At 42.3% G+C, this 12,780-nt stretch overlaps 1 protein-coding gene and 1 non-coding gene across 3 annotated transcripts in view; one reads left to right on the top strand and one right to left on the bottom strand.

Annotated features, from left to right (window-relative positions):
• Window positions 1–12,236, bottom strand: part of Serinc (serine incorporator TMS1) — a 29,954-nt gene extending 17,718 nt beyond the window's left edge. For both annotated transcript variants that reach the window (XM_070535820.1, XM_070535819.1), the window contains exons 1-6: window positions 12,096–12,236; window positions 8,800–8,964; window positions 6,595–6,755; window positions 5,692–5,774; window positions 4,817–4,954; window positions 2,674–2,750 (exon numbers count right to left, since the gene is read on the bottom strand). In XM_070535820.1, coding sequence (XP_070391921.1) covers window positions 2,674–2,750; window positions 4,817–4,954; window positions 5,692–5,774; window positions 6,595–6,755; window positions 8,800–8,964; window positions 12,096–12,131 — 660 coding nt within the window. In that variant the 5' untranslated portion in view covers window positions 12,132–12,236. The remainder of the gene's footprint in view (window positions 1–2,673; window positions 2,751–4,816; window positions 4,955–5,691; window positions 5,775–6,594; window positions 6,756–8,799; window positions 8,965–12,095) is intronic.
• A 197-nt stretch (window positions 12,237–12,433) lies between these two features.
• TRNAK-CUU (transfer RNA lysine (anticodon CUU)) lies at window positions 12,434–12,506 on the top strand. The gene has a single exon. It is a non-coding gene; the product is annotated as a tRNA-Lys (tRNA).
• Window positions 12,507–12,780: the final 274 nt, after the last annotated feature.

Below are 12,780 nucleotides of genomic sequence, written 5' to 3' on the forward strand. Positions count from 1 at the left end.
GAAGGTATTGAATACAGACAGCATCCCATGGAATAAACATCACTACGATCCTTTGACTCAGCCCACCGCGGAGCTAATGCCGCTGCTGGTCCACGCGGTGCATAGATGGTGCAGTAAAACAGCACTTGAGGGCATAGTTATGTTTTAATCCGACAGCGTTAAGGGCCCCATGTTGCAGAAAATCCGGTGTCGATGTCCACTGTCAGCGACGTTGTCAGTCATAAAACATCATCCCAAACAACCACCACCCAGGCCCTCCGCGTGGTGTACAGGTGTTACTTAACTAATTGAGCTCTGAACTTTGAGTGAGTGCACTTCATCGCTAGTGTCATTCACAGGCTGCCACACGGGAACGCTCCAGGAGAGTGCACACCTCGGCGAGTGTGTTCGCCAAACATACTTCAAGGTGGCGGTGTAGCCTCATTAGCAATGAGTAAAAGGAAGTTAAATATACTGAAAGCAGATCAGGAGTAATTTCTAATAAAATTTTTTTTAAATGGCTAACATTACAAGGGAATAAAATGTAACACACTGCAACAAATAAAACAAAAACAGCAAAAGACTACTCTTACCCTCAGGCTGTTTATGGCCACGCCAACTAATGGCCGTGTAGTTGTTTGGCGGAACTTGCTGCTTGCACTGGTACTCGTCAAATATTGTTGTCTTTGCTCGTGATTAGTCAAACCTCGATGTACCAAAAACGGATACATCGAATTATTGTGTATATCGAACACTTCCTATATCATTATATTTTTTTATTTCGAATGGGGCATCAGACATAAAATGGATATACCGAACTCCTCCACCCCTGACCACGTGGGCTCTGTTGACAGGTGGCGAGCTTCTCCGCAACACCCTCGAAGATAGTGGTGACAGAAGGGGTGTTCAGGACTGCTGCGCACTATGGCTGCACACATTGATTGCGCCGAGGGTGCCATTTGAACGTAGCGGCACACGCACGCAGCGGCTTGGCTAGTTCGACAACGTCAATGACGCATTGCATTTGCCGCACTGACTTCTCGTGCCGTACTCTACACCTGCTGCGCCTCGCAAGGAATGGCAGTTTGCTTCCACAAAGATGCGCGACAGTGTGCATTCACTGGGCTCATCCAGAGTACTTGGCAGACGCTGCTTAATACTTTGTTATTGAATCTTTCCAAAATGCTTCGATTGACAGACAAGGAGATCACAGCGGTAGTAGCGGCTAAACAAAGATGCTGCCAAGATTGATCCCACAAGTGCTGATGTTGCCCCGCTCCAACTTCAACTGAGGCTGTAGATGCTTTGGCTCTTCTACGCAGCTGTGGCGCAACAGAAGGCACCAGCCTATTATTTGTTGATCGTTTAGACTATGCTGAGAATAACATGGTTTAGCATGTGGCTGCCAATAAGAAGCAGGCTATGCTGCTGCAGTACGTTCGGCCAAAGAAATAAATACTCCGTGTGGAGTTTCAAGTGAGTATTTACTGTGCCACAATTGGTTCATTGATTGATTTGTACAAGCTATTTACACATTTTTTTACTTAATTTTATATATTGTTGTCTGGCTATATCGAACTATTTCGCGATCACCTCGCTGCTCTATATATCAACGTTCGGCTGTACTTAATTCTGTTTCTAACAATAACAAACAGTTGTTGTGCATGCATTTTTAAGTTATCGCATACAGGCTTTGCCTTCTGGCTCCCGATCACCATCGCCACCAATCTGAAAGAACACTTTTCTTTCTCGTGTAGCGGCGTGCCGCCAAAATGACACTCGGCACACCGTAGTGCACTTGCTCAAAAGAGCACTTTAGTTTGCCCATGCGACAGGGGTGTGAAATGCATTGGAGAATTCTTGATATCAGAGTTACAAACTACAGACATAGCATCAGATTGTAATCTGAATATTCGAGAAAATAATTTGAATATATGAGAAAACATAATTCTGTTACGTGGGAACTCAAATGCAAGCCCCTTTTTCCTCGCTTACGGGGGCATGAACCACTGACAAGCCACTGCTTGTAGCCTCTGCCTTACAGGTAGTATATGGGCCATTGCTCTGCCCTGCACTGCCACAAGGATCAGCTCACCATTGTTTTCTATCGGGCCCTGTGTCACAGAACATCTGGTGTCGATGTCGCCGTCAATGGGGCCCGATAACACTACCTCGTTCCACTCTTAAAGGCGAAGCTTAAGCGTCCCTCAATTTCTTTTTTTAAGCGCAAGCAAACCCTTCGGAGCAAAGTGGGCGCAGATTTCTCAAGTTTTACTGAAATGTAGCGGGATGTAGCAGAGTTCGCCTCTCGATGCAGTTCGGCATAATTGGCGCAGCGGTAGCATCACTGTAAGATGCTTCATTAATGGCAGATAATAATCCTTCTCTTATATATTTACGTCACTTTTTTGTTGCCACAATTTAGTTACCATTATGATGATACAAAGACAGGAGCACCAGTATACCACCACATTGATATATGACCTTGACTATCGTAACTAGACACCTTCAGAGTGCATGCATTCACTAAAGATCTGTAAACCCATTTAGTGCTTGCTATAAAAGAAAATTTGCTACCCTTAGATGTACTTCACAATCAGAGGAAAGTGAAACCCATACTGTGATGTGCTGTCACACACAGTAACGCATACTGCATTCTATAGCGGGCATGATCAACACAATTCCTGCACTTGCCTGAGTGTAGAAGATGTAGAATAAGACGACGGCTGCAATGGCCAGTGCATAGTGAAGGAGGGTGAATGTCAGCAAGGCTGCAAAGAGGCGAGACCGCAGCCGACATTGGCACAGACAGAAAGAGAAAAAAACACACATCCACACAACAGATGCATCTAGGGCAAAGTGACAAACACGTAAGATACTTGGATGGTGTGGCAGCATACGATCCTGTGTGTTCCTCTTTGCACGTATCTTTTGCATTTGTAACTTTGCACTAGAAACATGAGTCTCGGCAAGCACTAAGTGGCCCAAATCAAAGTTCTGACGCCCACATGCTCTGCCAAAGAAACTGCAGTCAGCAATAGCAGTTTGGCATGAGGTTCTTTTACAAAAAGTTGATGAGTTTAGGCAGAAAGCATACATAAATAAATGCATAAGACAACATTCAGAAAGAGTTCCTTTGTCAGCACAGACTTGTGCTATACAAGAGCTTGACATACTTGGTATTTCTGTCTCAAAACACACCTTCTTAAAGGTAATAGCACTGTCAGAATATGTGTTTTCTACAGCTCATCATTTGGTAAAAATCAGTATTATTTTTCCACGGCAATTTTGAAAGGAGAAGTCATTACAGAGGCAATGAGGCAATGCGAAAGGCCAAGTGCACTGTATATCCCCTGCTGCCTGCAAAGGTGCCAAGGCTTGTACACGAGGCTATGAGACATCCTACACCAAGGCTAAGGGATGTACGCTGATACACCTGCTAATAGTGCATTCTTTGCAATTTTGTACTCAACTCCGTTAGCTCTTGCTCTCAGCAATAAATAACCAACAGCCTCACAAAGCTCATAAGTTGGCTGCAAGAATTAAAACTTACTAGACGAGTGACTGCTCGCTCAATTATTGACGAACATCATCTGCCTTTTCTACTTTGCGATACTTCCTACTTGCAGAGCATTGAGACAAGAAAAGTGCAAACTCTAAATCTAAATATGTGAAGCCCCAAAGATTACGTTGATGTATCAAAGTTAACAACTCGAGACACACCACAGTTAGCAATCACTTAGTCAGCAATACGGTATGCACCGTTACATACTGAACATTTAGTGAGACAAAGTGAACATTAAGTGAGTTGATAATGCAAAAGGATAATCTCTTTAACATCATCTTGACTCTGTCAGTTGACAGTTCAAGGACAGTTTAACTGCACAAATCAACATTACAAATGAGACACCCATTTTCCGCTAGGATAAGTCAATTATTTGAGTGTAGATCCTCACTAGGCATTCGTGTATCCAGCGTCTCCTGCCTGCCGATTTCCAAAGTTTAGCTACTCATCAGACGATATCCCGCCTTTACTTGCTATTTTCTGAGCTATGACCAATACTAGAAATAAGAAATATCACACAGGGACACTATTTCACTTGCCTCGTCATCATAAATCTATATAGCATTGATTTGATTACAAGGTCCCTCCCTAAATAAATATACGGTCCTTCGACGCCAACTGTCACAACGAGAAAAGTCATTTTTCTCAAGAGATTACAAAAACATTACACGTATATAAGCATTACTTTCACAGTATTTCACCAAAATATTATGAACAGAATATTATGAAATTCAGGCTTTTAATTTTGAGCCTGTGCACAGCACATAAGCAAAAATAAAATTTTAGAAGACAGTATGTTTTATGGAAAGTTCTATAAAGTAGTCCTCCATTTTCTCCCCTGACTGTTACTTGTGAAAATTTTTGCAAGAACGCTATCATTTTCAATTTTCACCTCGGTGCTAAAGAGTAAAAAACATCAAGTTATTTTGTGAAACTGTTTTCTAATGAAAGTACAACCTTCAGGCAACGTAACAATGCAAATTTTGAAATAATGTGCAAAACGGTCCATTTTTGGTGAACTTGTTTTTTGCACCTAATTTTCCATTATTTCGTGAAATTCAAGTGGTCCTCACGTGGCCAAAAATGTTTTTTCTTTCCCATTCAAAATATTTTGGGATAATACTGTACAAGTCGTGCGTATATACGTGTAATTTTTAGTAATTTCTTGAGGTAAATAATTTTTCTCATGCTGATGCACTACGGTTGGGGCAGTTGGTGTGGACGGACCCTACCGTAAAAAAAAAAAAAAAGTAAAGTGATCAGAAAACTCACCGCAGTACCAGCCTTTAGACTGAGTCTCTTCGAACTTCTCAACCCAGCTGTTTGCCCAGCTGTGGGCAAAGTCAATGATCAGAATAAGCTGAATCACGATGAATAGGAAGCCTCCAATCATGCCGAAGTACATCCAAACTGTAAACGAGGAGGAACGCAGATGCAACTGCTACAAGGCACTGATAAATGGCTGAAGTTGCAGGCAGGTCACTTAGCCTAGGAGTGCAAAAGAATGACCCACATCCAACAACAATGGAAAGCAGCCCTTGGGCCTTTGAGGTATGAATAAAAATAATAAAATAAAACTAGTCACTCCCACTGCTATGTCTATTTCATGTCTGGCTGGCGACAGTCAAACTACTCTTAATAAGTATGCTTTGTATTAAGGTTAATTAGCCAAGCATGTTCAAATTAGAGCCGTAAGAAACATAATCAACAGCACGCAGCCTTACAAGTGGACATGGCAACACAAGACTGCATTGGTATGACAGGTGTAAGGTAATGCTAAGGTCACCAAGAGCAAGTGCCATGCTGGAAGTATAAACTATCATACCATACAACAGGGACAAGCAGTTTCCAATTTTGTATGATTATCCAAAAAACTGGGCTACATAAGTTCATTGCGCATGAAAGGAGCTAAATATTAAAGCAACAAATTTTTTTTTGCTAATTTAAACACTAGCACAGAGGACCAGCTTCAATAACAGCATGCAAGTGAGAAACAGTTGTGATATCCTTGCGAAGGCGTTTACAACACTGAACACAGGACGCACATGAGTGACCAGCAATAGGAACGCAAGCTAGGTTAATAAGTTATCTGACCACAAGAAAATTTTCTTTAAAAAAGACAGATGGTATGTATGCAAATCATGTACCTTGACCAAATGATGCTCCATCCGGTATGAAGAATGCACCTACCATGGCACCAATTAACACTAGATACTTTATGGCCCAGAATCTGAAAAGATGTGAGATGCATGGAAAAAATTTAGCCATTTGCATATTGCAAGAGAAAGGATCAAATGCAAATGATATTCCCAGCTATTGCTGCCACAAGCAAAGACTGATTTAACACACCTACCCAGTAACGTATATGGTGCTTGCTAGTACACAAGCACCATATAAAGCAAGCATTTTAAGACATTATTCATATTAATAATTAAACAGAGACAAGGTTCCTCTGAATCACAGTGGTCACTACAATTGTCAACAGAGCAAGCGTGAACAACCTGACTCAGTTCTTACCTGCACTGTAAGAGCACTGATTGCAAATATTATTGTTTATGCTGCTCGGAAAACGACTTGACATACATGAATGCAGGACCAAGTTGGGAAAATGTAGGGAAACAAATAAGACCATATCAATGTTTGAGTCTGAAATAAAGTTGAGCAGAACACTAAAAAATACAGAAAAAGTCTTATTCGTGCTTTCAATGCACAGTTTTCAGCTTACAAATAACGAGAACCCTCAAACACTTCCACCAGGACCGGCATATGGCTGTGTCGAAATGTGACCATGCTACATCAACGTTTACATCAGCCACGTCAAACTTATCTTCCTTCTACCTCAATGTGAAAACCATAATCAGAACCACTGCCACATAAAGGACCGGTGTGTGGGGCATAGGGTGACATAATGTGGCATATGCCACCATTAATCACTGCATCACCACTTAGCAAAAAAAGAAAAAAAGAAAAGCAATGGCACACCGGTAATTTATTACATGTATAAAAATGGCCGGGAAGAGACAAAAAGGAAACCAGAGACTAGTCCATACCCATTCTGTATGCCAGCTCTAGGGTCTTTGGACGACTTCACACCAATCATCATCATGGAGAAGGCAATAAAGAAGAGTGTCAACGCAAACAGCAGCCTGTACACAGCTAAGTACCCAACGGCACTCTTGCAGACATCCGTGCTCTCGCAGAGACGGGGGACCTGTGCAGAAGAGAGTGATGCCAGCCAGGGAATGTGGTACCCATTCAGAAGTATATGCCCAAGCTAAGTGTGCGCTTTACATAGGCTCGAAAAAATTAGCCACTGACAGCTTGAAACACACACCAATGTACTTGGCTATGCTAGCCTGTGTTGAGATTGTTCACTCTTGAAGGGGACACCTAAGCAGCATTCTAACTGACCCTAAACCAATGTAACTTGACTGCATCATCATCTTCAAAGGGAAAAAAAAAGTGGTTAGTGCAATGTATCAGACAGACCTATATTGGCAAGAAATTATGGCCACACAGCCTTTGTGTCAATTAAAATACAGTTGTGATCAGTTCCAAAATTCTACTTCGGTGTTTTCCCTTCAACAGTGGACTGTACCATACGGGCAAGCTGGCATTCAGTATGCAGCCTCATGCTATTGTGCTCACAGACTGCCAGGTCGCAAGTTTAAAAAGTCAAAGTTCCATACACAATAGGCATGCAATCTGAAATTCAGTGGCGCAGTGTGCATGCCCACAGTGGCACAATTACTGGATCTGGCGTCGTGCACTTAAGCAAGATTAAGCCCTTGCACAACTGGGCCACAAATGTTTCCCCACAAGTTTACAGCTTTTTGGAGTGCCTTAGCGGCATCCCTGGGTCAATAGGTTCATTCTGAGAACTGGTGATTTGTCAAACAGTCTGTCAGTAAAGGAAATCTGTCTCAATCCAAGTACTTCCGAAGCACCTTTAGTAACAAGTGTTATTGATTTGGTAGTAAGTTATTTGATGATATGCATACTGATATGGCATGACATGGAAGAAAACACAATGGGGAAATGGACTATTTGTTAAGAATGCCAGCAGAGATGGCACAATCTGCACTGTCCCAACCAAAATGCAAACTGTATCTTGTCGTAACAAATATAGCCCGAGGCAAATCCTGTTGTATGAAACAATCTTGAAACAATCTGAAACAAACATGTCTTTTACAATTGCTTTACAGGAACAGAAATTCAAATGCTACATGGTGAGCTCCTCTGTGGCATTTGCTTGTAGCTGCCTAAGCGGAGGCAATGCTGAGCAAGCAAATATGTGGGACTCTTGTGCTTGCCATATTTCAATGCAACAGTTGACCTGTTTATACCAGCCCTATGATGACAAAGGCTAGAACTAGCATCCTGCCAGAAACAACAATGGCTGCTCTTAAAGGGAAACAAACTCATGAAAATTAAACAAGTACTGACAGAAAATTTTATCTGGTTTTTATTTCCTTAGTGGATACTCAGTAGTAGTGTTAAAGAGCTACAATTTCTCAAAAGTGAAAAAGGAGACTATTCACATCACCAAAACCTGATGTGACTGTCGTGGGAAACTAAACGCCACTGATACAAACAATGACAGTGCTGCCAAAAACTAAGTTCCTTCAGCAATCAAAGAGGCAAGACGGGAGAGCAGGTTCCCCTGCTTTTCCCAGAGAAGCACACAATTCGAAGGGCAAATGTGACAGCTTTTGGCAACACGCTTGTTGTATGGCCTACATTCACTGCACCAGATTGACTGGCACCTCGAGAGTTGTTTCTGGTACCAGGTGATCGACATCTCCACTTTCAATGATGTGAATAGAGAGGCCCTACTGAAATAGCGTGCAGTGCCAGTGTTTGGTCCTTCTCTTCCCATGCATTATTTTCTTTTTCACAAGTGCAGTCTTGCATGTCCCCTTCCTTAATGTTTAAAAATGTAATGTCAACATGTGTTCATGAAAATGCACTGGCTATGTTTGCAAACAGACGCTAGGTCGTACGAATCAGATTTGAAAAAGCATAGCCACTTGTTTTGTTACATACAGAAAAACCTAGTTTTTATCATGGCACCAGTGGCATGAGCCTGTGTTTGAGAAATTACCATTACACGACCTGTAGGACTGAGTTGAACATGACCCAATCCCTGCAACGCGTTCTTTACAACATACACTCTTCATACAGTTGCCACTGTAAAAGGGAAAGAAGCTGCAGGCAGACAGCAAAACAAACAAACAGATAAAGAGCAAACTTGCCTTTTCCAGTAGTTCCTCAATACGGGGGCTCAACATGATGCAGGCCACGATGGTGGTAAGAAGCAGCATCAGTGCGTACATGATGCGCGAAGATGTGGAGTTACGGCAGCTTGGACATGCCGAGCAGCACAGGCTGCATGCTGCTGAGCCACAGCAACATGCCAGCTGCACAATGAGAGAGAACACACACAATTAGCCCTCACCACGCTAGAACAGACAAAACAAGTGATGAACAAACGAAACCCCACGTTCTGTCAAGCAACGACTACTGTACGCATGAACTAGCAGCAGTCTGGTTGCTATATATTGCAGTACTACTTGATGAGCAACAATACTTATTCACACCTTCTTGCAAGGCATTATAGAAGCCTCACTCACAAAGAACAGGAAAATTTTGAGTCTGGTCAGTAATCCCATCATGTGCTTACGAGGACAAAGTCCTATTGATTAGATGGCACGGCACTTTCTCACGCTCTGTCATCACAGGCTCAAACTGAAGGTGCGATGCTATTTACTACCAATTTAGCATGAAACGCAGCCTACATTATACGAGAACACTCCACTGTTTCCCACCTTCTACTGTCCGCATGTTTTCGCTTCTATTAGTTTGAACTGTCTCTCGAAGAGGGTAAACAAACAAGGCAGGAGTAAATGTTATTAGCAAAAACATTTGCGTAGATCCCACTCTCGGCAGCAATCTATGTTATACAAAGCATCTTGCAGGTAGCTTGCTATCCAGCATTGTTTGTTGTTCTGCAAAATGATACCCAGTGGATCAATGTACTCCTGCCAATTGAATAGTTGCGTCTGTGGGTCGTGAGTGTGCATGTGACAACAGCATGATGACAGCCCCGTTGTAGACAATCGTATGACAACAATGGCATGACTTCTACGCCAGCTGCTCGATGCAAGCCTACAACATGGTGACTGCTGGGTTTTTACATAGTTAGTGGACAAGCACAAGCGAGAGAAACACGAATTGTGGCATCATCATCCACTACGTGTTATACAATTGTATGTACATGTCGCTATTGCATGTTGGAACAAATTAAAACGATGATGGCATTTGTACTTCGGCAAAGAAATTTTAAAGATTGATTAACTTGGCCGATCATAAGCCTGTACAACGTCCCACTGTTTTTACATAGCGTAAGCTGCTATGAGGAAATTAGTGGGCAATGTGGGTTGGTGTCCGAGATAGTGCAGTCTAACATGGCACCTCAGAGCACGAGCAGTCACAAGAAAAGAAGACAGCAAAGTGACATGGCGTGCACACGCTGAGTGTTTGAAAGAGCTGGCTGGCTTTGGAACAGGACAAGCACGTGTGCTATCATTGCCTAATGGTTAGAGCACCAGGCTGCCACGCAATGGCGGAGATTCGATTCCCACATCGGTCACACATTATTTTACCTAAGGCGAGGTGAGACAGGAGCCTGCGTACCTGTGCAAAGTGCCAAGAATGGGGCAAAGAATACCCCATGTTTAAAAAAAAATGTTATCATACCAGACATTTCTCTGAGGATGCAAGAACATTTCAAAATTACAAGGTTTATTCAGAGGAACATATGACTTCTTTACATATATACAGAACACACCATGCATAGCAAGAAAGTATGAAGTTATGTCAAAGCTGACGCACATATATTCCAATTCAATCGGACTGTGGGAGGGAAATAATGCTCATACTTTTAGAATGCAACTTCTGCTTCCTCTAATGCAAAGACATTCACTAGTGGTTGCACTGCTATTCATTGTATCAAGTGCTTTGCACCACTGTTTTACTGAGAGCAATGCCATGGGCAAAGCTAATGCAGCAGATAAGTGAAGAAGTAAACACAAAAAAGTTTAGCAAGTATGTGTATGAGCGTTGACTCCCTCTCACTACCTCATAATGAACCAGCCTTCTTTGTCATTTGGGCCATTTTTGACATGTCATCCCTCTTTCCTATGTGCATTGTGTTCGGTATAAGTGCTCATTCCTCAAAGTAAACAACTGAAAGTTAGTGCCATGTGTTGTAACTATATGTATATTTGTCCTTTATTGGTACTGTCCTTTATTGGAACTAATGCCTTGGTCTCGATTAACTGAACAGCAGGTGCAAGTGACTGCATCAAGTATTGCTAAATTATTTCTAGAACAGCGACCAGCATGCAATCTTTATCAACACTGTGAGAATGCTGCTAAATACTGCTTAAGGTACTTACTTGCCACATACTCAGAATTTGGAGCTACGACAGAAAAACTCCTCCGGCTCAATGACAACCAGTAGGCATTTATGGCAACAAGCCTCCAAGCATTCCATAAACGACATACCACCATAACGACTTATAGTAATTTACCATTGCGCAACACTACCATATTTGCAAATTCGTTTGGGAATCTTGTTTTGAGTGCTATTGGAACGAGACTGCTGGACAGATATACAGTAAGAAACTGCCAAGGCAAAGCAACACAGCATTTCCTTCATAAAGAGAGAGCCTGGATGCTTGCAGCGCGCGAACCAATATGAAATTCTTGAAACTCGCAAATGGGACGTTGTTGAACTAAACGTGCAGCGCCTGCTCGCTCGTTTTTTCTATTCATTCACAAGCTTTACAAAAGGACTGCAAGTGGCATCCGTAACATAACGCTTTGACAAATTTACAATAATCTATCTCATACCAGCCTGTAAGTTCACTTTCATACTGGAAATAAGTATTTAAAAAAGAAAGCTAATGGCCTGGAAAGTCGATTGATGAATTCATTTTTAAAAAGTCGCAATATGCATGCTCAGGTACCCTAACGACTACAGGGTCTTTCAATAGGACGGTGCAATACACAACTGCGTCACAGCGAACAATACTTCTTGGCAATAATGGTTATCTATATTACCATAATTAACTGTTTTCTGATGCCGAGTGACGCCAAGCAATTGCAAAATTCAATCTAACATTCGTGAGCACCTAGTATTATAAATGTTATACTAAAGTTGCGAATTGCCTGCCTCCGGATCCCCCACCCCCTTTCCCCCTATAAACTTTGTACACCAGACGCTGTACCAAATTTCTATGAAATACTGTAGCAACGATAATGGAATGTAGCAATAGAGCATGCCTGCTTAATCAAGCACACAGTAGTACCTTTAATGACAAACGAAATGTGCATATGGGAAGAAACAATGGGTACAGGTGAAACCGTATGCGACAAGCTAGTTGTCAAGCTCAACGCAATAGTTGAGGGCGCATGCCTAACATGGCCCAGTGTCTGTCAATACAGGTACACGCAAACAACTGAAGTTTGAAGCAAGTATACTTACTGAGCCAACTGAACAAAGGCTCATAAGTGCTCCCATGATCAAATGTGAGTGTAGCTTGAAGAGATATCACTTTCAACAGAAACTACTTTCAGTCGAGCGCTGGATGCGTCAGCTGCAGTGCAACAACACAACGTCACGTGACCAACAACATGATTCGCGCCTTGGAGAACGTGTGAAAGCATTTTTAAGGCAAAGGTTTGAAAAGCCTTGTGCATTTATTTTTTAAATATTGAATAAATTACTATGTGTCTAACCTTTGTAATCAAAAAAAATTTGACAACGCGAGATAAGTTTGAGCAAATGGTATAAGTAGCACTTTTTTAACCCCACGGACAAGCGCCCGGCTAGCTCAGTCGGTAGAGCATGAGACTCTTAATCTCAGGGTCGTGGGTTCGAGCCCCACGTTGGGCGTATTTTTTTTTTCTTTTTATGCATATGTGAGAAAGTGAAATCAGCAGTGTGAAAGTGACATCACTCATTTGCATATGCATCTTGTTGGAAGCTCTTTGTCCTGCATAGGCTGTCAGTAGTAAATGCTGTAAATGCTTTCAGAGCTATCGGCGACCTTCAAGCGCCCATAAGCCAGAGCCGTTATCCGAGCACTCAAAAGAGGAGATCCGGGCAAGTTGCGATCATTCGGGCAAACAGTCAAGACCGCATTGCACACGCGAGTTGCTTCTCACAC

This window comes from Dermacentor albipictus, chromosome 3 (genome assembly GCF_038994185.2).
Source record: "Dermacentor albipictus isolate Rhodes 1998 colony chromosome 3, USDA_Dalb.pri_finalv2, whole genome shotgun sequence".
In the NCBI taxonomy this organism is placed as follows: Eukaryota; Metazoa; Arthropoda; class Arachnida; order Ixodida; family Ixodidae; genus Dermacentor; species Dermacentor albipictus.